The sequence below is a fragment of the Zalophus californianus genome, chromosome 5, assembly GCF_009762305.2.
Source record: "Zalophus californianus isolate mZalCal1 chromosome 5, mZalCal1.pri.v2, whole genome shotgun sequence".
NCBI lineage: Eukaryota > Metazoa > Chordata > Mammalia > Carnivora > Otariidae > Zalophus > Zalophus californianus.
In genome coordinates this window covers 24981743-25004286 of record NC_045599.1, presented here as the reverse complement: position 1 = coordinate 25004286, position 22544 = coordinate 24981743, and the positions used below count along the sequence as shown (strand labels likewise).

General features: G+C 40.7%; 1 protein-coding gene across 6 annotated transcripts in view; it reads right to left on the bottom strand.

Annotated features, from left to right (window-relative positions):
• Positions 1-1787: 1787 nt before the first annotated feature.
• The window catches only part of CDC42SE2 (CDC42 small effector 2), a 114778-nt gene continuing 94021 nt past the window's right edge, over positions 1788-22544 (bottom strand). For 3 of the 6 annotated variants that reach the window (XM_027605346.2, XM_027605344.2, XM_027605347.2), the window contains 3 exons: positions 8082-8183; positions 4502-4618; positions 1788-4169 (listed from right to left, as the gene is read on the bottom strand). In XM_027605346.2, the coding sequence (XP_027461147.1) occupies positions 4520-4618; positions 8082-8183 (201 nt within the window). In that variant the 3' untranslated portion in view covers positions 1788-4169; positions 4502-4519. The remainder of the gene's footprint in view (positions 4170-4501; positions 4619-8081; positions 8184-22544) is intronic. The other 3 variants (XM_027605345.2, XM_027605348.2, XM_027605349.2) reach the window with 3 other exon arrangements.

Here is a 22544-nt window from a genome sequence, read left to right as displayed (position 1 = left end):
TGGAAGGGGCCCCTCACGTGATGACCACACTGGCTACCTGATCGTGGACTTCCAGCCTCCAGAACTAGGAGAAGTCAACTTCTCCTAGTCTGGTGTATTTTGCCACAAGAGCCCCAACAAAGACACTATCCAAGCAGCAAAAATTAGATATAAGCAAAACCTGCAGAAATTTTTGAAAAACCCAAAAATTACATTGTTTGGAATTTGGAATCTGGGTGGCTGTGCTCAAAGCAGCAACGATGATTCTTACCTCTTGTCTGTGCTGTTCCTGAACAGGGAAACAATGATAAAGATACCCAGAAACTGCAACAAAAATGTCTGTGGGCCGTGCCTGAGCGGTCTGCTGAACACAGTCGGGGTCTGATGTAAAGAAAGAATCAGCTGGCTCCAAAATTTGAAAGGCCCAGACGTCTAAAGGATAGATGCACTGAGGCAGCTGCAATTAATAAATTAAGAAAAAGGTGACCAGGTGAAGCTCTGAGGATTTTTAAAGAATAATCTTACTTGCCGTTCCTTGAAAGGACCAAACCCCCAAATTTTTAAAGACCCTTGCTTGGGGGGGTCCTTTCTGTGCCCCCAAAGCAGCGATCAGTGCGTTTTTCGATCTAAAGCTTCCCCTACCCCCCGTGAACTGTAAAGGCTTCCGTGGAGCATGGGTTGGAGTTGGCCAGTGTCTTCGCTCTGCTGCCGTCACCTTCCTGTCCGACTAGCATCACCCAGCGTTCCATGCCAGGACCGCACCCCCTCCCCGCTGCTTGTGAGGCTTCAGAGCAAACATCTGGCTCTCCTTATTCTGGTAGGAACTTCTTTCCTTTGGGCATCAAGGGGCAGATAGAAACGGTTGAGACTGGGGGATGAGGATGGGGTCCCAAGCAGCCCAGAGGCTGTAGCTACCTGGTGGAAAGCACTGAAAACCTCATAAAAATGAAAAGTGAATGTAAAGTCACATCAACAGGAGTTGTTACTGGAGACAGTAAACCGAAGGTAACATTTCAATTGTTTTCTTTGCAGTGTGCTCAAAGCATATTTTAAGCAGAGGGTAAATAATTTCCTTCCTGTCGGTTTTGTAGATTTTTGCATTTCCACGAGTTTTAGCAAATTCCCAACTATCTCTCTAAAGCACAAAAAGGTAGGATAAATCTATAAAAACATAAACTTATGAACCCTTGCACCTTTTATTCATGTCCTTTGAACACGTGCTCAAAATAGAATTTCTGATAAACCACCTTCAGTTTCTTCAGGTACTTTAATTAGGATGCCTTATTGTTTCTATTTTATCAATAGTGGAAAGAACTTCATCTTAACCCAATTACCTCAGAGTCTTAGGCCATGAAATGAGGACAAAAGTTAAGAAAATTTCTTGAAATACTATTTTTCTCACTGGCATTTCTACTTTAGAACCAACCAACCTTGGCACATTTCATGATACAGCCAAACCTAACGGACCTATGCACAAGGTCCAACACAGTGAGGAGTTTCTAACTAACTGGATGTATTTGGTGTGTATATACGTAGTCTTTCTCAACTGTGACGTTTGGGGATTTGGTGGGGGGGTGCTGTCCTCTGCACCACAGATGGTTAGCAGTCCCCCTTTCCTCAAATTGTGACAACCCCAACTGTCACCTGCCTGCAAACTTGCTGTCATGTGGGAAATGGTCCGTGATTGCCCAATACAGTAGCTTACAGCTTTTAAAAAGTGATGGTTTGTGCATGACAGTAATCTTAAAAATACAAGCATACTTAAAAATATGCTCTAAGTGAATTCTAGTTGAAAGGAAAAACCAAACCAGGATGGAAAGAAAACATTTATTCAATCAAAATCAATACTTTCTTTTAATATCTACAAGCCAACACTGAATGAACACAATGTACAAAAAAAGTATGCTTATATTATAAAAATATGTCAATTTTATCTTCTGGGTGCTGAGCAGAAGTCATTTTAAACAAAATCAAGGCAAACTTGCTCTCTATAATGAAACTGCTATAATTTAATAACAAAAGTGAAAGCTAATATATACTCACAAAATATCTTTAAAGGCGAGATAATGCTGCATTGGAAATGCTGAACCCAATCACCATAGTGAACTTTTCTTATTGGCACCACTTCACGCCTACATCATGGGAAAGCACCTCTTTTATAGAATGCAGATCACTAACAGAATCCAGGGCATTGGTTAAACCTTCATTCAGTTTTCCGTGCTAAATGTTAGCATGTAGTACTAACAGTCAATCCTATTTATTTAGATTCAATTTTAAAATGAGACACATGGCCCAAGAGTTACAATCTGCGGATGATGTGGGGAAACTGCCACCCTTCACACTCTTCAAAAGCCTCCCTAAAAAATGTGTCCAAGGTTAGTATATTAAAATTTTTTGTCATTTCTTCTTGCATTTATTGGCACCTTCCTTGGCATCTGTTCTTGCACACAGTGTGGCTACTGTAGGTCAGTTACACGCTCTTACCATGGAGGTACGCTCCAGTACTCACTGGAGTATTTGGTCCACACAGAAGTAAAATCAAGTGAGTTCAAGAAAAAGGAGCAGGGCTCTCTGTATTGTGAATCCAGGAGTTATAGGACAAGTATGAAAGTTCTAATTTTAAAAGTCAAAACAGACTAAAGGGCATCACTATGGACAAGGCCCAGAAAATCCAATCTGTCTTGTAAGACCTTGTACAAAGCAGTGTCCGTGGCAGGACACAGACTCTGGCTGAAAAAAAAAACGACATGGGTCCTCAGCAAATCCCAATCCCAGAACGCAGTATCCACACAGTAAATTAAACTGCAAACTGCCTGTTTTTCAATTACTAAGCATGAATATTTCCTTGACAGATTCTCTCTGGGACTGACACCTATGAAGCCTCCAACTGTAGAAATACAAGCACTCTATTCGGAAGCACTACTCTCCTGGTTTGCCTATATAAGCTATTTATCCAGTTACCTGGTTCGTAAGAACCTGGGACTAAGATGCGAAGAAAAGAATTATTCACCAAATTTCTTAGCTGTCTACATTTTCATCTAAGTCCCACTTGCTGCATAAAATATTAATCCTAAATGTAGTTAGGACTGTATTGGACAGAGGATTTAAACATTTTAATGAGAATACATACACCACGCCCTCAGAAAGAAGGGAAAGTACTTACAGAAATATCTGAAATACACATAATTTATGAAGAATAAACATTTTGGAGCCTGAGCAATGGTTTCTCACCAATGTCCTAACAAATCACCATACAGATTTTCACTGGCAACGATTCAGCCAAGTCATTATATTGCTCTGGGTTAACTTCCACGGCCCCAAAACAGGTCTGAATATGGAAAGGCCAATGACTCTGCAGTGAGTAGTACCAGCCAGGAGTTAAGTTAGTGGAAACACATGGATCCCATCATATTAAAATAACAAGTAAAAACAGAATGAGTACACAATGAGACTGGATGAGGGCATCACCACAACACTCTGATACACAACCACACCTGTTCACAAATACAGGTCCTCACACTCAGAATAAATATATTGAACATTTACAACCAAATGAACACCTTATGAATGCCAGATTTTAGTTCTAAAATAAGCTACAGGTCACCTTTGTGTGTGTGAAACTGACGTGACTCGGTGCCACAGCTAATCCCTCTCTAACGGCAGCAAAGAAACACTCATTTCTGGCCTCCCATGGGCTCCCAGACAAAGCAACTTCATAAAGCATGCGGATATCGATTCTGCTCAAGTTTCAAACGAATAAAAATGATCATTGTGCTTGTGGATGTCCTACCTTCCAAAATATACAGAAACGGTGACAAATTAACAAAAGCAGGTCCTACCTTACCAACAAACTCATAAGGCAGAGGGCTGGAGATGGAAATAGAAACATTTAAAATGGGAGAAAAATGCAAAATAGTGCGAGCATTCACAAAAAAGACCATGCTAAGATCAGATCCATAATTGATAAAAATGAAGCCACGATTCAAAGTCCGTGAGTCCAAAGGCATGCATGCCAGTCGAAGGAAATGCAGGGTTCATCTGACGACAGCTTCTGCAGAGCAGAACAAGAACGTCTCACTGGAGGAATCACAACAGGGTGAACAAGATGCCATCACACTTCTTGTTTGTATTGGAAAAGGAATCACAACAACAAATTAAAGAGTGAAAAGAGAAAACAAATTCACAATGACCTATAAAACCAAAAGAAAAATCCAAATTATTTTTACACTTTAAGTTGTCTTTAATTTGTAAAGTTTTCAAAGATTTATCAATAATGCAGTCTAAAAAACATAAAGGTACTTCACTACACACGACATTCCCCGAAGTACCAATACTCAAAATAGTAATTTCATTCATGTTTAAAGAATGAAAGCCTCCTCCCCACATGGTTGTCTTACAGCACTGTGTTCTTCGTAAGAAAAAGAGCAACCGAAAACTATTCAAAGTGCCTACAACCATCCCGTGAAATACTGAGCAGGGTAAAATATGTTTGCCTTTTCCAGTGTATGACCCAGGTACTCACGGGAGCCAGGATTCGGGGCTATCCAGCCTTCGTATCCACAAGCTGCATCTGCACGCTGGCAGACATCCCACCCCCGTAGCCCCCCTTGGACTGCATCTGGTTCTGAATGGAGCTAACCTAAAATAAGACAAAAACAGAACCAAGTCAAGAACTAGGGACAAGACAACTCCCTGATTCTGGCCCTCAATGTTTTAGCTAAGCAGTTTTGAGAAGGATACTTTCTATAGAAAAAAAAAAATTCTTTTTACAGACTTAAATTTCTGATCCCCCTTAGGGAAATCGTGAGGCTACTAAAAACACTTTTCAGCCCTCAACTCCCTCTCCCCACTTAGCAGTAACAAAATACCTGTTTTGTAATTCACAATGTACTTGGTAACATTTCAAAAACAGAAGTATACAGATCAACTCCAGTTCTTGATCACCTCCATTACTTAGAATCAAACAAAAATAAATACAAATGAAATTGGACCAGCCAAAGATAAATTTTTAAAGTCCCATGTGATAAAATTTACATACCTGATACAGCCTTAAAGAATCAAAAGACTTGGAGGGTAGTCCAAATTTAGTCATTGTAACTCTGGGTTAAGTATTTATCCTCTCTAAAGATCTGTAAAACAGTTAACGTGATAATCTCTCCTCCCCACCAAACAGGGCTATTTTCCGATGGGCTGTAAGGTTCTTCTCTTACTTGGTGGAAACAGGCAAATTAACTTATCGGCAAGCTAAGAAGTGCCCTTAGTGGACCAACATTATTCCAATCTTAGTTCATACCAACTAGAAGCAGACTGTAAGTAGAGAATCAGGCTAGAATGCTAGAAAACGGGGCCGTGACAAGGTGCTGGAGGTGCTGACCTAACAGTGCTGAGTCAGAGCAGGGGCAAGCTGCTCAACGGGTCCCTCAGCTGTCCATGGTTCCCTGGGGGCAGGGGCTGGGAACAACATCCTTTACTTAATCTACTTAAATACTTACGGAGCACTTGATAGAAAATATGACACGTGAGGTGTTTTCAATGGTGATCCTGAGTCAGTACGGTTAAGCAAAGTAGGTAAGGTTTGCCTATTTTCTGAGCAAGGTAGGTTTAAATATATTCTAATAGAAAAGCAAAATACAAAATGCATAGCTTCTTTAAATCCAGAAGGGTTTCACTGACAACATCTTACGTGGAACATCTCACTCTAGTGATATCCATGTGTTCTGGCCTTAGCTATATTCACATTACTCAAATGACTTCAGTTAAAAGTATTAAAAAACACCTGAAATCTATAGGCCTATTTATTTTCAGCAACCTTGCTCAGTCTGTGAAGGCTACAAGCATAAGCTATCAGTTCAAATTCATTTCCTGTTCCTTTCAGGTAACCTGTTTTGTGGCACAAACTTGATTTTACCCAGATACCAAAAATTTCCCACCTAACATGTTACCTTTTCTAGATATATCAGGGCTGTTTATAAAAAGTAACATTTTTGTGTTTTTACATAGAGCATTCATAATGTCATGCTGATACTAAGCAAGAAAAAAACTGGTTTTCCTCCAAAAGTCAATGGCTCAATTTCAAACTACAGAATTTGGATTTTCTAATGGATTACTTTTGACTGTGTATATATTATATTTTAACACAATAAGGCTATTACTAAAAGAGCCATGGGATCCTTTTCTAGTAAGAAGTTAATATGAAAGGTAATTTGGGAAGAACAGTGTGTTTACAGGAAAAGAGAAACTCCCAAGTCATCTGCCCGTTCAGGAATCCAGTGTGGCAAGGCTGTCCCATCTGCATCGAGCCAGGTACCTCATACAAGGGGCTCAGTTCTTAGGACAGACTAACTTAAGGCAAGCTACTTCTGTGGATAAACAACATTTAGGTTTTGTCTCACTCTGTGCAATACTATTACTGCACAGAAGAGGAGTTCTCTCACCAAATCAGACTCATACCAGTTACATCTCTCCACTAATGTAACTTGCAGGAAACGCGGGGATTACGTAACACTGAACCCACTGAACCTAACGCAAGTGCTTCAAGCAGCACCCTGGGGACATGGGTGAGTCAGAGGCTGCGCGTCACCGCACAAACAGAAAACCTATCAGAGACGCACTGGGTTCTAATGAGCTCAAACACTTCATAAAAACACCTATTCCGTAAGCCGAGCAGGCTGCCTGGACTCGGCAGGTAGATCTACTAACAGCGGAGGGCCTGTCTGGATGCAGCTCAGCTGAAGACGCAGACGTGGATGCCCTGCAAGAGACCGTCCTCCAGTCCTAGCTAAACTGATGGCAATAAGAGTCCCCTACATCCATGAAGGGCTCCTTGTGCAGACAAAACGCCAAATAGGAATTTTAAAAGAAATCCTGAACTGTATGTAAAACAGTATTTAAAAAGTTAAATACCAAAAACTAAAATTTTAATCCATTCTGGAGTTTTTAAAAAACGTGAAATGGGGAAGAACACATTTGTTGAATTAAAATTCATCACATATAATAAATTTGAAGCCATTCGCTCTACTTGTATGTATTATAATAACCCTATTAACAAAAGTCACAGGTTCTCATTTGCTCTTTTCATTTCATGCTGATCCAGGAAACAAAGCTACTGAATTGTATTTTGACAGCAACCTGACACCTCTTGCATTTCCACAAAAGCAGTGGAACAAAACAAAGTACTTTTCCTACAGATTTAAAGCAAACAAGTGGTTTCCTTTCAGGAAGCTACACATGTTATTCCTCTGCTTACCTAGTAACTGATGTGACAAACTTCTCTGCCGTATCCAGGATATCCATCTACCTATTTTAAAAGTCTCTGCTCTCTTGTTAAGTCTTTTGTTAATTCTGTCCAGTAAATAAGTATACAATGGATAATTCTGTATTCTATATAAAAGCCTTACTGACTTTCTGGTTCTAAACGCTTTAGAGATCATTTAGACACATCTGTTTACTTTAGATTTGGGGGAAAGAGGCTCCCGCTACATGGTGGTTTACTACTTTAGGGCAAAAACGAGGCAGAGCCCTGACACCCTCACTTGTCACTGCTTCTATTATAGCGCACTGTGTTAGATGAAAATTAAGGAGTAAACGAGTTCAAGGGAGTAAATCTAAAGTGTGTTTTGGAATTCACTGAAATCTCTATAAAAGAGCAAATACACACAAGTATTTACATTAGTTATGAATAAATCACATTCTAATATCAAGAGAAGGCTAGTCTTTTATAAGGTAAATGCAATAAACATGTTTGCAGAAGGCAACTTAATGAATTTAAGAGAAAAGAAATTAAATATTACTAACAGGCTGACATCCACATCCCTTTTCAAGGAGACAGGAGAGCCAAAAGGCTGTTAGCTATCATTCTAAACTCAACACCTTTTAAGTATTTTTTCAGGAGAAAGGTAGAAATATATGCACAGTTTAGCAAATTAGAGGAGAGAGTAATTTTTCATTGCTCATTTTCTTCTACGTTCATGTTATGTATTTATATTCAGTGTCTACAAATTCACTGAGCACTGTATAATCTTTAAGAATGTATGTACCTGTCATACAGGCGACATAGGTCTATGCCCCAAGACCCCATCTGCATCTTCCACCAGTACACTTACTGAATTCATTCCACTGAATAGGTCTCCCGATCCTACATGAGCCGTGTGCACAAAATTCGTTGGCTCTCCAATCATACTTCGGTCAATCCGCCGGCGCCTTTTCTAAAATACAGGGAACAATGTGTTGAGAAATGATTTTATTAGCAACATACTTACTCTGTTGGATTTATTTACTACGGATGAATGATTTTAATGACCATAATATGATTTCCCCAGGACATCAGGATCCCGACATCTTGGGACTATCAGGATTACCTCAAGAGAGGTATATGCACACACACCCACAAAATGATTGGTAAAGCAAAACAATAGTTATTGTTTAGAACTGAAAATACATTATTTGGCCTAGCTCTGGCTACTGACTTATTTGTATAATAACTATTTAGGTTTTATTGTTTTAAAAAAAATAACTAAAATTATCACCACTGACCCTTATTGTTAGCAAGGAATACAGTGTGATTTGAGTACAGCACTCTTGATGTTAACATCACTTTCTAGGTTTCATCATTAACAAACTGGCATTAGGGGCGCCTGGGTGGCTCAGCTGGTTAAGCGTCTGCCTTCGGCTCTGCTCATGGTCCCAGGGTCCTGGGATCGAGCCCCACATCGGGCTCCCGACTCAGTGGGGAGCCCCTCAACCCCTGCTTGTGTTCCCTCTCTAGCTGTCAAAAAAATAAATAAAATCTTAAAAAAAAAAAACAAACCTGACATTTTGATGGTTTTTACTTAGATTACACCCCCACAACCATTCCACCCCAGAATGAATCACCTGCTCTGTTTGGAGGAAATGTGGTCCCAATCCGTTCACTCTTCTCTGGTCTGAGCTGGCTGGGCGTGAAACCCTACCCCAACTCAGTCTACTAGGCTGGGGCTTAGCAACCCCTCCTCATTTCTGACAACCACCTCTTACAGGGTACGGAGTAACTTCTGCTACCAGCTGTAATCCTTGCCTCACCAATATGCCCATTCACCTCATTAGCGGGAGTTCCTTACCCTGCTGTTTTACTGATCATGAGATCCTTCCAGGGACAAAGGTTATCTTCAGTCAGTCCCACGTTTTCCATGACCCCTTAGATACTGTGAGCTAGCGGAGAGGAACACACCGCACTGCTGGCTTAGTGTCCTAACACCAGTGCTGCTTCTCCCCCTTTACTTCCCTTTGAACAATATACTGTTGTCTCCCGCTACTGAAATGCTGGTGTAATCCTGATAAATCCTAAAAACTTACCAAGACAGACCCAAGTGACAGCACCTCAGGATTAAAACACAATTTTCTACAAAGCCACCAAAATGGGGAGTTCATACATTAATTTCAGAAGCCAACATACATTGTTTTACCGTCCTCTAGCTTTTCCGGCTGCCATTCAGGATCCCAAAAGCAGCCCGAGTTTTTCCTTAGAAATATTTATGTTCATCCTCACAGCCCAACGACAGACAGTGGGCTATCTCCAAGTTCATTGGTTTCTCCATCCAGTGCATCTATCTGAACACAGGTTTTACTGTATCTTGGAGAAGTTTTCTTCTCTTATGTTTTTATAATGCCGCTCGTGTTCCTTTCTGCAATTTGTTTCACTGTTAGATGAACAGTGGATTATATTTGTGTGTGTGTGTGTGTGTGTGTATAATCTTCCAATTTTCTGGTATTTTTATCCAATATTTTTATTTCTCTTATAGTTTTGCTATATTGAAAACTAACTTTACTTGATCATCTTCAGGAATCCACAAATTTTTTTCTTACAGACCAAGACAGTAAATAGGCTATTCCATGTGTCGTAGCTTCAACTCCACTATGGTCCTTGGGCCACAAAAGTCGCTATGGACAAATGCATAAACAAAGCAAGGGTAGCTCCATTCCAGTGAACACTTACTCATGGAAACACGGAGCAGGCTAGATTTGGCCCACAAGCAGTAGTTTGGAGACCCCAGCTCTAGAACAGTTTTTTCAGTAGCAGCTACATACTATTTTTCAACTACAGTTTTTTTTTTCAGAAGCTCTGTTATGAAATGACATCACCGCAGCATTTTTTCATCTTTTGAGTATTTGTATTACAGGTTTTCATTTTCCCTCTCAAAATGCTTGACTGTATGAATTACAGTCTGTAACACTAACAGCAAAATACTCTCATTCATTTACTTGAAGCCCCTTTTTCAAGGGTTGATAAGAAATTCAATCACTCGGGGGCGCCTGGGTGGCTCAGTCGTTAGGCATCTGCCTTCGGCTCAGGTCACGATCCCAGGGTCCTGGGATCGAGCCCCGCATCGGGCTCCCTGCTCCGCGGGAAGCCTGCTTCTCCCTCTCCCACTCCCCCTGCTTGTGTTCCCTCTCTCGCTGTCTCTGTGTCAAATAAATAAATCTTAAAAAAAAAATTAAAAATATTCAATCATTCGTTTGGGGCCTTGCTCCCTAATTATAGAAAAATTTCAGGTTCAGAAGGTGTCAGTGAACCAAGAGAGGATCCAGAACCTTTGTCTGTTTTCCAGTTTTTCTGTTTGTCAGCACAAGGCACGGACTTCCGCCTTCATCTCGTATGTTGTCACTTCAGGTGCTCTAAAGGTACCTCAGACTCCGTGCCCCTCAGCACCGACTCAAAACCCACAGCATCCTTGGACTGGGGACACCCATACCAGCAACGCACTGGTTCCCCCAGACTGTTTATCTATTTCTACCCAGTCCATTCAACACACTTCCCTTCACACTGCTCTCTTCTAGGATAACACAGCACAGATGAGCTGTAAGAGGCAAAGCTGCCTTCTCTTTTAGAGGATTAAGGTAAGGAAAGAAGATGCTAATAGCACTTTTGCGCCTTTTTTCTTCCTGGCTATACTGTTCCATTCCACTGAATCTGCTTTGATAGAAAGTTGTGGGTCCAGGCACATCTAAATTATCTTCACCATCAAAAGATAAGAATTTTCTCAATACCTGGGCCGGACAAATTGTTGGGGTTTCTTCCCCAGTGAGCCCCTTGACTGACAGTTAAACAGAAAGACTTCTAGCTTCTTGGCACCCTCCACACAGCAGGAAAGGGTGGATGGCTCCAGTTGAAGAAAAAGGCTAGCAGTGACGTTCCAGGGGATAATGGCATCCATAGGCCTGAAGACTTTTCCTCCTCAGGCCTTGTGCAATCCACTTACAGGTGCAACAGCTCCTGATGGTGGAGGGTGCCACATGGCTCAGCCAGAAGGCCCTCTCAAACAGGTTAAGGGATGGGCACATTTCAGAGAGTAAGATCTATTCCACGACACTGGGAGTCTTGACCATCCCTTGCCCTGTGAACACATAGGAGCAACTTCTCAAGTTCTATCTTTGTAATTTCCTCTGGACGGGTGTGTTCAGGGCTTAGCAAAAGGCTACACTTGGCCCACATCTCCTCATTAAGTGATTTATTCTAACAACTGAATTACTGAAGGAAGATGTTGGGGGCGAGGAATCACCATGGGGCACTCAGGCCACCACCCAACTCCCCAGAAACGTTTCCTGAAAGGAATTCATGAATGGATCAGGTGGTTAATCAAAATCAAAGACTATAACAAACATTCTGAATACTGAGGAAGGATGTTTCACAGAGACTACTCTCATACTGAAGGGCAGAGGACAGATAATTTGTAAATGTGAGAACAGTGAATACATTTTCACTTCAACTTTACTGAGCCCGGAGTCAGGCTTTCCCCTTTCACCTTGTAAGGTTTCTTCATGCGATTAATCTGACACTGATGTAAGGTACAGAGGTTGAAGCTTTCAGTCCTTCCCTCCCTAATGACAAGACAGGTTGTTTGTTTTGTTTTGCTTTTTAAAGATTTGAGAGAGAGAGAGAGAGAGAGAGAGAGAGAGAGAGAGAAGGAAAATGAACAGGGGAAGAGGCAGGGAGCCCGACGCGGGACTCGATCCCAGGACCCCGAGATCAGGACCCCAGCGGAAGGCAGACGCTTAACGACTGAGCCCGGGCGCCCCGTGACAAGCGGGTTTCAGAGGCCCATCCAGGCCAGTCCACAACAGCCACAGCTTGCACGCAGGCTGCAGGAGCCAGACAGGCCATGACAGTAACGCCGGGGGGAAGAGGTTACTTGGATTCAACTACAGGCGCTGAGGTGGAAAGAACTAGGTAGATGTAATTCAGCAGGTAAAATCAATAGCATTTGCTTGTTGCCTGGATGTGAGAAGGGAGCAGCAGAAGTTAAGAAAATGCACAGATTTCCCATCTGAGAGGAATGTACACAATTCACAGGAGCAGGTAACACTGGAAGAGGGGGCAGGCTTTAGGAAGAAGATGAAAGAGGTGAAGATGCACTGAACTTGAGGTATGTCTGAGACATCCAAGTGAAGTTATCAAGAGGGCGAGCTGGATACACGGACGTAGGATTCTGACAGAGGCTAAACTAGACAGAAGAAATCAAGTCTCACCAGCACAATAAAGAAGTGCACAGAGGAACTCTAACGTGGGGTGGAGAAAACTAAGCCGTCAAAGGAGGCTAAAGAGAAATGCCTGGAGGGGTTAGGCAAACACAGCTGAAAGTGGGTGAGAGGTCAGATAAAGACCAAAGGAGTGCCTGTGGGGGGGGCGGGTGGAGGACTTCTGAGGGGACAGACGAGTGTGCAAGAGGCAGGGAATGGAGTATCGAACCCAAACAACTGGACACAGTCTGGCCGTCTGGACAGGGTCAAGAAAGAATGGGCTGAGCTGAAAGAGGAGGAAAAGAGGACTGAATTTTTGCCTTCAAAAGATGAGAAGACGATTTAAGCTTAATTTCTGATAAGATCCAGTGAAAGAGTCTAAAAGTAGAGAAAAATCATCATCACCATGGTAATATTCCAGGGAGGGTAAGAGGAACAGATCCAGACGCAGGATGACATGTTCTTTGCATTTGTATTATAACATTCTTAACCTAGATGCTAATAATTACCTATCTCAAAATACAAAAATGTACTACTTTTCAGTCACTATGGACACTTAAAGAATAGGACACTTCTGTGGTGTGCTGTATTAAGAATACAAGACAGAGACAAGATTTAAATCACGGGCAAACAAGGGGAATTCCAGAGTTGGGCCTCTGCAAAGAAAAACAGGAAATGGTGCACTCGCTCTGATGCGTATTAACTGTTGTCAGTAGCAGAGTCATCGTTTTTCCTGGAAACATTCTTTATAGGGTACTCTATTAAGAATGTCAACCTTCTGAATAATTCTTGCCATCCTTGAAATACTGTTATTCTGCATAAGGTCAAGGATTATAGTTGTGTTAGCGAGGAGACGAGGGAAAAATGTCTCTTCACATTTACTCAATGTCAATGATCCCTCTTATTAAAGCAGTTTAATCTTAGAGATACATACTGAAATATAGTTTTTTTTAGATTTCATTTTTAAGTAACCTCTATACCCAACAAGAGGCTCGAACTCATGACTCGGATATCAAGAGTCACCAACAGAGCCTGCCAGGTTCCCATACTGAAGTATTTTGGGATGAAATGTGATGTGCCGAATTTGCTTCAAATTCTCCAACGGGGGCTAGGGGGTCACAGATACAACAGGATGCCCCCCAGCAGCAACCTCTGAAGCTGGGTGCTACATACATGGGAGGGGGAAGGTTCTCTTCCTTCTATTTCTGTGTATATTTGGTAATTTTCCTAATAAGTTTTTCAAAATAAGTTTTTCAAGATTTGAGTTTTCTCCTACTCTTACAACTTTACACAAAAACCTAGTTAAGTGTTGCTTACTAGTAAAAACTGTGTGACATGAGAATGAATAATCAATTTCTCTCTGATTTCCACCAGAACGGAGTTTTGTCCTCATTCCTTGATACAATTCTAAAATCATTCCCTATCTACTTCCTGTCTTCCTCCCCAAAGTATTAGGAGATGTATTTTAAGTTTTTGAAAACTACACTGCAGAGCTACCATATAATATTTGGCTAGCAGCTACAGCATCAATTTAGTTTGTGCCATTCATATGCATCACTCGTGCACTCCCACCACAGGTTTCCTCTCTGAAAATAAAATTACAACTGAAAAACAAAAATGGCTTAAGCAGTAAGGCCCAGTGGCAAGGTGTCCACTGTACTCAGAGCTTCCACAAGATTTCTCTACACTTTTCTCAGCTCTGCCCTCCTGTCAGGTTCAGTCTCAGGCTGGTAGCCAACAGAGTTGCAGCAAATCTAAGGCCTTCCATTTGTGTCTAAAGACATAGAGAAAAATAGCACTTTACTAAAAACAAGGCAAATTTCCCCTGAGGTCTCCACAGAACTTCCCCTGGCATCTGGGTTCTAAGCCCTGTCTTGAACCAATCCCTCTCATCCCGAGAATGTCTTCCTTGAGCCAAACTCTGGAGCCCAATCACTGCTGAAGACCAGCAACCTCTGACAAGCAGCACAGACCTACCCAGGGATCACTGTGGCTCCTATACAAGAGAGGAGAGGGAATGGATGCTGTGCCGGAATGATAATACCAATCTAAGCATCTGTCGTGAAACCTTAAAATTACTAGTCAAATATTTATTTCCAAAACCTGGAATGGCGCCTGAGTGGCTCAGTCCATTAAACGTCGGACTCTTGATTTCAGCTCAGGTCATGAGATCGAGCCCCATGGCGGGCTCGGCGGGCTCAGCGGGGAGTGTGCTTGAGATTCTTCACCTCTGTCCTTCCCCACGTGTGCACACGCTCTCTCTCAAATAAATAAATAAATAAATCTTAAAAAAAAAAAAACCTCTGGAATGTACAATTTAATTACTCTGAGAATCTTCTTCCAACAGATCCCTCTTCTGTGGTTTCTCACTTCTCTCTCCTGTCTACTTCCATCTTTGTGCTATTATTTACCTTGTGTAAGCCAACATTCTCCCTAATATCCTCTCTTTTCTTCCCTCTTGCACATCTTATTAAGGCTATGCTGATGACTAGTGAGCCTATTTTCTACTTTTCTGGGCTTGAGACTCTACATTCAACGGCTTACTAACAAATCCAGAGGACATGCAAGCTTCCCGAGTCCAACACTGAACACTTACCCTTCGTGAAGCCCACTCCTCCTCCCCAGTCCCTGTTTGGTAAACAGTATTCCTGCCAGTATTTCCAGCCAGGTTGGAGGGCTGTCCCTCACTCACTGCTCCTTCTCCCTCACACATGACCGCATCCAATTAGCAAAACATCCTGTGGAGTCAGCCCATTTCCTCTCCTGGGCCCCACATTAGTGTCACAGCCTTATTCCAGGCCCCTAAGTCTCTCACCTGCATCCCTGCAGGAGCCCCTCACTTGTTTGCTTCCAACCTCCTTTCTCCTTCCAGTATGCTTCACCCTTCACCTTTCGGACTTGAGAAAGGTACAAAACCTACTGTTACCCATTTCAAATCACTCAATGGCTTCCCAAAACTTCCAGGATAAATTCAGAACTCCAGAGCCTATGGAAATTCTGTCTCTCTCGCCAACTTCATCTTTAACTACATTCCTTCAAGCATTCTAAGCTTTCATCTGCTATTTCAAGATCCTACATACACCGTGCTCTTCCAGAACTCTGCCTGGAGGAATCTTTCCTACTGCTCTTTAATTTCACTAACTCAGGCTTGCCTCCTTTATACCCTCAAATCTGGGGTTACTCCCCCTCAGTATTCCCAGACTGCGTGTTCACCTACCAAAGTAAAATTGACATCTCACACTGAATTTAAACTGTCCCCTGGATGGTAGATGTGCTCCTATACAGGCAGCCACATAAAAATGTGAATCCACAAGGGCCAGCACCCTATAAGGCTCACAGCAATTTATCAATAAACTTTTTATGAATGAATAAATTTATGAAGTAATAGTAATAGTGTGGCGCCCAACACAGTGCTTGAACTCATGACCCTGAGATCAAGACCTGAGCCGATATCAAGAGTTGGACACTTAACCGAATGAGCCACCCAGGCACCTCAACAATTCATGTTTTTAAGGCATAATTTTTCAAACACATTTCTGCAGCAATATAAATGCTCCCTCCCAAAATAAAATAAATTCTCCAACTCCCTCAGATTTCTTGAATATTAACTAAGTATAGCTTCTAGCAAAATAGTGATTACTTAATCACCTAAATGATCACATAACTTAAATCACTTAACTTAAAACTTAAAACTTCCTCCAGGACTACTGTCTGGGCAAGTTAGTGTGCAAACACATGCCACTTCAGAGCAATTTAGGGCCAGGTCCCAGAGAGTAGCAGGAGGCTTTAGGTAAAAGCACAGGTAGGTACTTCTAGAAACCAACAGAGTAGAAAATGAATGTGCCAGGTGTCTGACTGGCTCAAAGAGCATGTGACCTGATCTCGGGGTTTTGAGTTTTGAGCCACACGTTCGGTGTCAAGATTACTAAAAAACAATAAACTTAAAAAAAAAAAAAACTGAACGTGCCTGCCATTTGGAGCAGCGAAAAGAGCTGGTACCTTCAGGCTGTAAGACAGCATCACTTACACCAAGGCAGCCTAAGTAAATGAAGAACTGAAAAAGAAAGATACGCTACTGACTTAACTTGGTGACCTAGACAAAGTATATCCCCACCTATGTATTTTATCAAATAAACCCATGGTTCCCAGTAAACACCCAAGGGCCCCACACAGTATTTTCAATTTGAGGGAAAAACAATGATACTCAACTTATGTAGGATACTGTATGAACTAGTAAATCAAGAGAATTCAAAATTTCAACATTATGAAAGAGAGCTTCACCTACATCCACCTTGACTTCAGTGGGCACTTTCTAAATGATTAAGTTCTTCTTTCCAGCTTATCTCTTAACTCAAGCAAAAGACTCTGCGGAACCAAAACTACTCCCTCAAGCAATAAGGACTGAGCCGGCAAGACCCGCGTGACTGACTCCAAGACAATGATCAACTTGACTGACCTTCACTGCCCACCTGCACGCACTCAACAATCTCTGTCCCACATTTTCCCTATATAAACCTGCAGGCATTTTCGGTACTCTGGATAGTCTTTGAGATGTTAGTCCACTGTTTTCCCGGTGCTGGGAGTCACTGAAATAAATTCCTTTTACCACCACTAGTCTATCTGTCTTTGGATTTTGTCAGCGGCAAACGGCCAGGCCTGGTCTGTTTGAGATTGCTAGAGCCAGGTGCTCTTGCCACCCTCCACTCTGGCTACAATGAGAGCATCCACTCTTTTTAATGGCACATCTCTCCAAAGCAGTGCTTCCCATAGTTGCTGTGAAAAGAACCCAAGCACTGTACAAGAGAAAACATGGAACTAGAAAAGAGGGTAGTGGTCTCCATTCTGATTCCACGCTTTGAGAAGTTGTGTAATACCTAACAGGCACACAGCCTGTAAGTCATCGTGATTATATCAGAATGAAATAAAAATTTATTTTTTCTTTTAATTTGTTACATTTTTAAAGTCAACCAAGATGTTAGGACATAAATGTTTATTGCACTGTCCACACAAAACTAGTTACCAAATCTGTGAAGAATTTCTCTTGGCCTAGAGGTGCCATGAAAAAAGTTACTCAAGTGTTAAGGGCACCAAAAACAAACTCTGGGAGCCTCTGAAGTAAGTTTATTTTTTTGAAATATTGACAGTATAATTAGGCAACAGGCATTTCTAAAACAGTTATTTTTTTATGATACTACTGACATTGACTCCATGGATACATGAGGGGACTCTGAGGGGCCTCCAACTGTCTGACCAGTTCATGTAACAGAAAAAACAGACTAACAAAAGCTATAATATAAAAATGGATTTGACATTCTTTGTAGAAAAGGAAAAGTGGGTCTTCGCTTACACAAAAAATGACAATGACTTTCATAGTAGTAATGTCAACCAATGCCTTCACCCCAAACCTATTCCCACCTAGCGATTGGCCATCACTACTTAAGACCCAGCTCGAACTCAACCTTGGAAGTTGTGGTCACTGGTTATTTCTTGACCTGAGCATGCAGAGAACAAGGCTCATGTTTCTATTACAGTACCTAAAACACCATTATGATGTACTTAGAATTTGATTTTCCTGCCATAGCAGCTCTTTTAGGACCACAGCTGTGCCTGACAAAGATCAGACAATAAATGACTGCTGCATGAGTATAAGACTTGTAGGGAAACAATGTCAGCTCAGTTCTCTAAAACCTACTGGTCTTATCCAGTATCCAGACCAAGTATTTTTTAAGGACCTATTTTATATGGAAGATGTTTAAAAGGGGGTGGAGGGGAAGATGCAAATTCTGGTGAAGTTTAATTTCTGCGCAAAAAATTCCCCTCCGCCTCACAATAATGCTGCGTCCTATAGAGCTCACTGGCATCACTATTTTAGTTTTATATCGGGTAGAACCTCAAAAGCAGTTGTTCTCAAACTTTGTGTACATCAGAATTCCTGGAGTTTGTTAAAACGCAGGTGGCAGAGCTCTACTTGAAGAATTTTAAATCCAGCAGGGTTGGGGAAGGGCCAGGAATCTGCAGGTCCAAGTGATGCTGATGGCTCAATGGTTTAGAAATAGTGGCTCTAAACACTTACAGTTGCATATTTTAAAATGAATAATGGGTAATACTTAAATGTCTTAACTACATGCCACGCACATTTCTAAGCACTTTAAACACAAGAACTCAATTGCTAATACCTTGAATAGCAGTATGTGATGTTTTAATACTGCCTTCAAATCTCAGTGCCTCTGGCAAACTCTCACTTAATATCTTCACGTTTGCTCAAGTCCATGCTTTATACTCTCACTTGTTCACCTGTTATCCTCCCTGAATAAAATATTGCAATTTTTGTTGTTTTAATTACTTAGAAAGCTATTAGGTTGAATAGTTTTTCTCACTAAAAATAAACAACTTTACAACAACCATGCCACCAATTTTTTTTTTTTTTAATCAATAATTTTTATCAAACAGAAGAGGCTAGGGGCGCCTGGCTGGCTCAGTCAGTAAAGCATGAGCTCTTGATCTCAGGGTCTTCAGGTTGAGTCCCACATTGGGTTTTATTTACCAAAACAGTAAGTAAATAAAGAAAAAAGAGAAAAGCATAATCACTGTAGCAACACAGAGGAAACACTTCTGAACCAGCCAGGGTATGCCCTCTGGCTCAGCAGGGAGGAGGCAGACACAAACTCCCATCTCCCAGTCTTTCCCTGAAAGATACCTATTTGCATACTTTAAAAGCTACTGTCTGAGTATCTGGCTACTACTGCGGCTGCATCTAGGTGCTAAGATCCTCCTCTTTAGGACACTGACAGGTCTTGGCACATCCTCAAGGACTAGAAAACCACTAACAAAGAGGTTACCTAACCACAAAGTTTAAGAGAGAACCAAGAAGTTGGGCTAGGCTGAAATGATAAACTTCAACTTCTACACAAGACCAGTCCATCATGACTGGGAGAGTCATATGGCTCTTATATAATGGACAGAAACCAACAGCAAGTCAAGGAAAATGAGAAAAGAGAAGAATATGTTCCCAACAAAAGAACATGATACAACTCCAGAAACATACCTTAATGAAATGAAGAGATTTCCCTGAAATCACTAAGTGATTTCAAAATAATGGTGATAAAGATGCTCACTAAGGTCGGGAGAGCAACACATAAAAAGAGAAACAATTTCAAAAAAGAAAATACAAGAGCATACCAAAGAGAAACCACAAAGCTAAGGAATAAAATAAAAACTGAAAAATTCAACAGAGTTCAATAAAAAACTAGCTCAAGTAGAAAAGAGGATCACCGAACTTGTAAAATATTCCATGTTCATGGATCAGAAAAATATTAAGTTCCTATTATCCAAAGCAATCTCCAGATTCAACACAATCCCCATCAAAATTCCAGTAGCATTTTTCTCATAAATAGGACAAAGCATCTAAAGTTTGTATGGAACCCAAAAAAGAACCTTGAGCAGCCAGAGCAGTCATGAAAAAGAAGAACAAAGTTGGAGGCATTACACTGCCTGGTTTTGCACTATATTACAATCAAAACAGCACAGTACAGGCATAAAAGAGATACAAACATGAATGGAACACAAAAGAGAGCCCCCAGGTAATCCGAATCCCATATATGGTAAAGTCGTTTACATCAAAGGAGCTAAGAACACAGAAAAGGGAAAGAACACAGTCTTCAATAAACAGTGCTGGGAAAACTGGACAGCTGGCTACATGCAAAAGAATAAAATTGGACCCCTAGCTTATATCATACCCAGAATTCAACTCAAAATGAATTGAAGGCTTGAACATAAGACCTGAAACCGTAAAACTCCTAGAGGAAAACATAGGTGATAAGCTCTTGGAAATTGGTCTTGGCATTAATTTTTTGCATTTGACACCAAAAGCAAAAACAACAAAAATAAGTGGGACTGCATAAAACCAAAAACCTTTTGCACAGCAAAGGAGACTATCAACGAAACGAAATGGCAACCTACACAGAAAAATTATTTGCAAATTATTTATATAAAGGGCTTATATACAAAATACATAAAGAACTCATACAACTTAGCAGCCAAAACCCCAACAACCTCATTAAAAATTGTGTAGAGAATCTGAACAGATACCTTTCCATACAAGACATAGAGATGACCAACAGGTACACGGGAAGGTACTCAACATCAGTAATTATCAGGGAAATGCAATTCAAATAATAAGATATCACCTCATGCCTATTAGAATGTCTATCATCAAGAAGACAAGAAATAGCACATGTTTGCAGGAATGGAGAGAAAAGGAAACCCTGGCACACTACTGGTGAGAATGTAAACTGGTGTAGCTGCTATGGAAAACAGGTTAGAGGTTCCTAAAAAAAATTATAACTACCATGTGATCCAGCAATTCTACTTCTGGGTATATACATCCGCAGAAAACAGTATCACTATCTCGAAAGGGTACGTGCCCTCGTGTTCACTGCAGTACATTTATAATAGCCAACAGGCATGGAAACAACCTAAGTGTACAGTGATGATGGATGGACAGAATACAAAAATGTATCGCGCATACACATGAATATTACTCTGCCATTAAAAAAGGAAGGAAATCCTACCATTCACAACAACACGGATGAAACTGGAAGGAGGGCATTATGCTAAATAAAGTAAGTTAGAAAAATACAAATACTTTATGATCTCACTTATATGTGCAATCTTAAAAGACCAGACTCACAGAAACCGAGAACATACCAGTTTTTCAGAGGCAACTGGCTGGGGTGGAGGGGTGGGGTTAGGGGAAATGGGTAAAAGTGGTCAAAAGGTACAAACCTCCAGTTACAAGATACTAAGTTCTGGAGACATACAGCAGCATGGTAGATGATCTAGTGTACAGCAGTTAATGATACTGTATTGTGTATCTGAATGTTGCTAAAACAGTAGATATTAAAAATTATCATAAACAAACATTTGTAGCTAATGTGAGCTGATGGATATTAGCTGTACTTATTATGGTAATCACTTTCCAATACAGCTGACCCTTGATTAACAGGAGGTTTCAACTGTGCAGGTCCACTTATACATGGATATTGTCTGATAAATACAGTATGGTACTATCAATGTATTTTCTCTTCCTAAAGATTTTCTTAATAATATTTTCTTTTCTCTTACTTTATTATAAAGATACAGTATATAATACATATAACATACAAAGTATGTGTTAACTGTTTATGTTATCAGTAAGGCTTCTGATCAACAGTAGACTATTAGCAGTTAAGTTTTAAGGGAGTCAAAAGTTATACATGGATTTTCGATTGTGTGGGGGATCAGCCTCTACCTCTGCACTGTTCAAGGGTCAACTGTGTATACGTACATCAAATCCATTACACTGTATACCTTAAACGAATATAATGTTATATGTCAATGTTATGTATCTCAAAATTGTAGGGGAAGAAAAGAGCCACTCCTACCTCATAGACTGGAAATAGTCGGCTCCATGTTCTCTTGTAAGAATTACCTCTAACCATTTTCATTCCTTACCTCTGGACCTTAATCAAGTTTTCTACAACACACTTCAAGTATGAGTCATGGTTTTATTTGAATAATGATCTGATAAATCATAAGCATACCAGGATGATTATACAGAGCTCTTATATACCTATTTACAGGTATCACTGATGATTTGACCTACCCAATCTACTATCTCCCATCTGTTTCCATGAGCCCTTTTACTGATGAGTCAGAACAACTCTGAAGGTAGTCTGTAAATGATAGTATGTTATACTCTATTAATAGTAAGGAAAACATTAAAACAGAGCAAGAAAAGTTTTTGCGATAATCATTAGACATAAAAAAGCAACCTTGGAAAAAAAGGCACTGTTATCATGACTTAAAATATATAAAAATATATGATTCATCACAAGATTTTATTACCTAATTAATCAACATGTATCTAATGAATTTCAATACATTGCTCAAAATGACACAACGCTTACAAATTTAAGGGGAAGGGGGGTGAAAACCATGTGAATAAACCATGTAAGATAATACAGGAAGCTTCTACCTTTTATTCATTATCTTTGATAGCGCATTTAATATGGCACAAAATTCAAAAGGGCTTA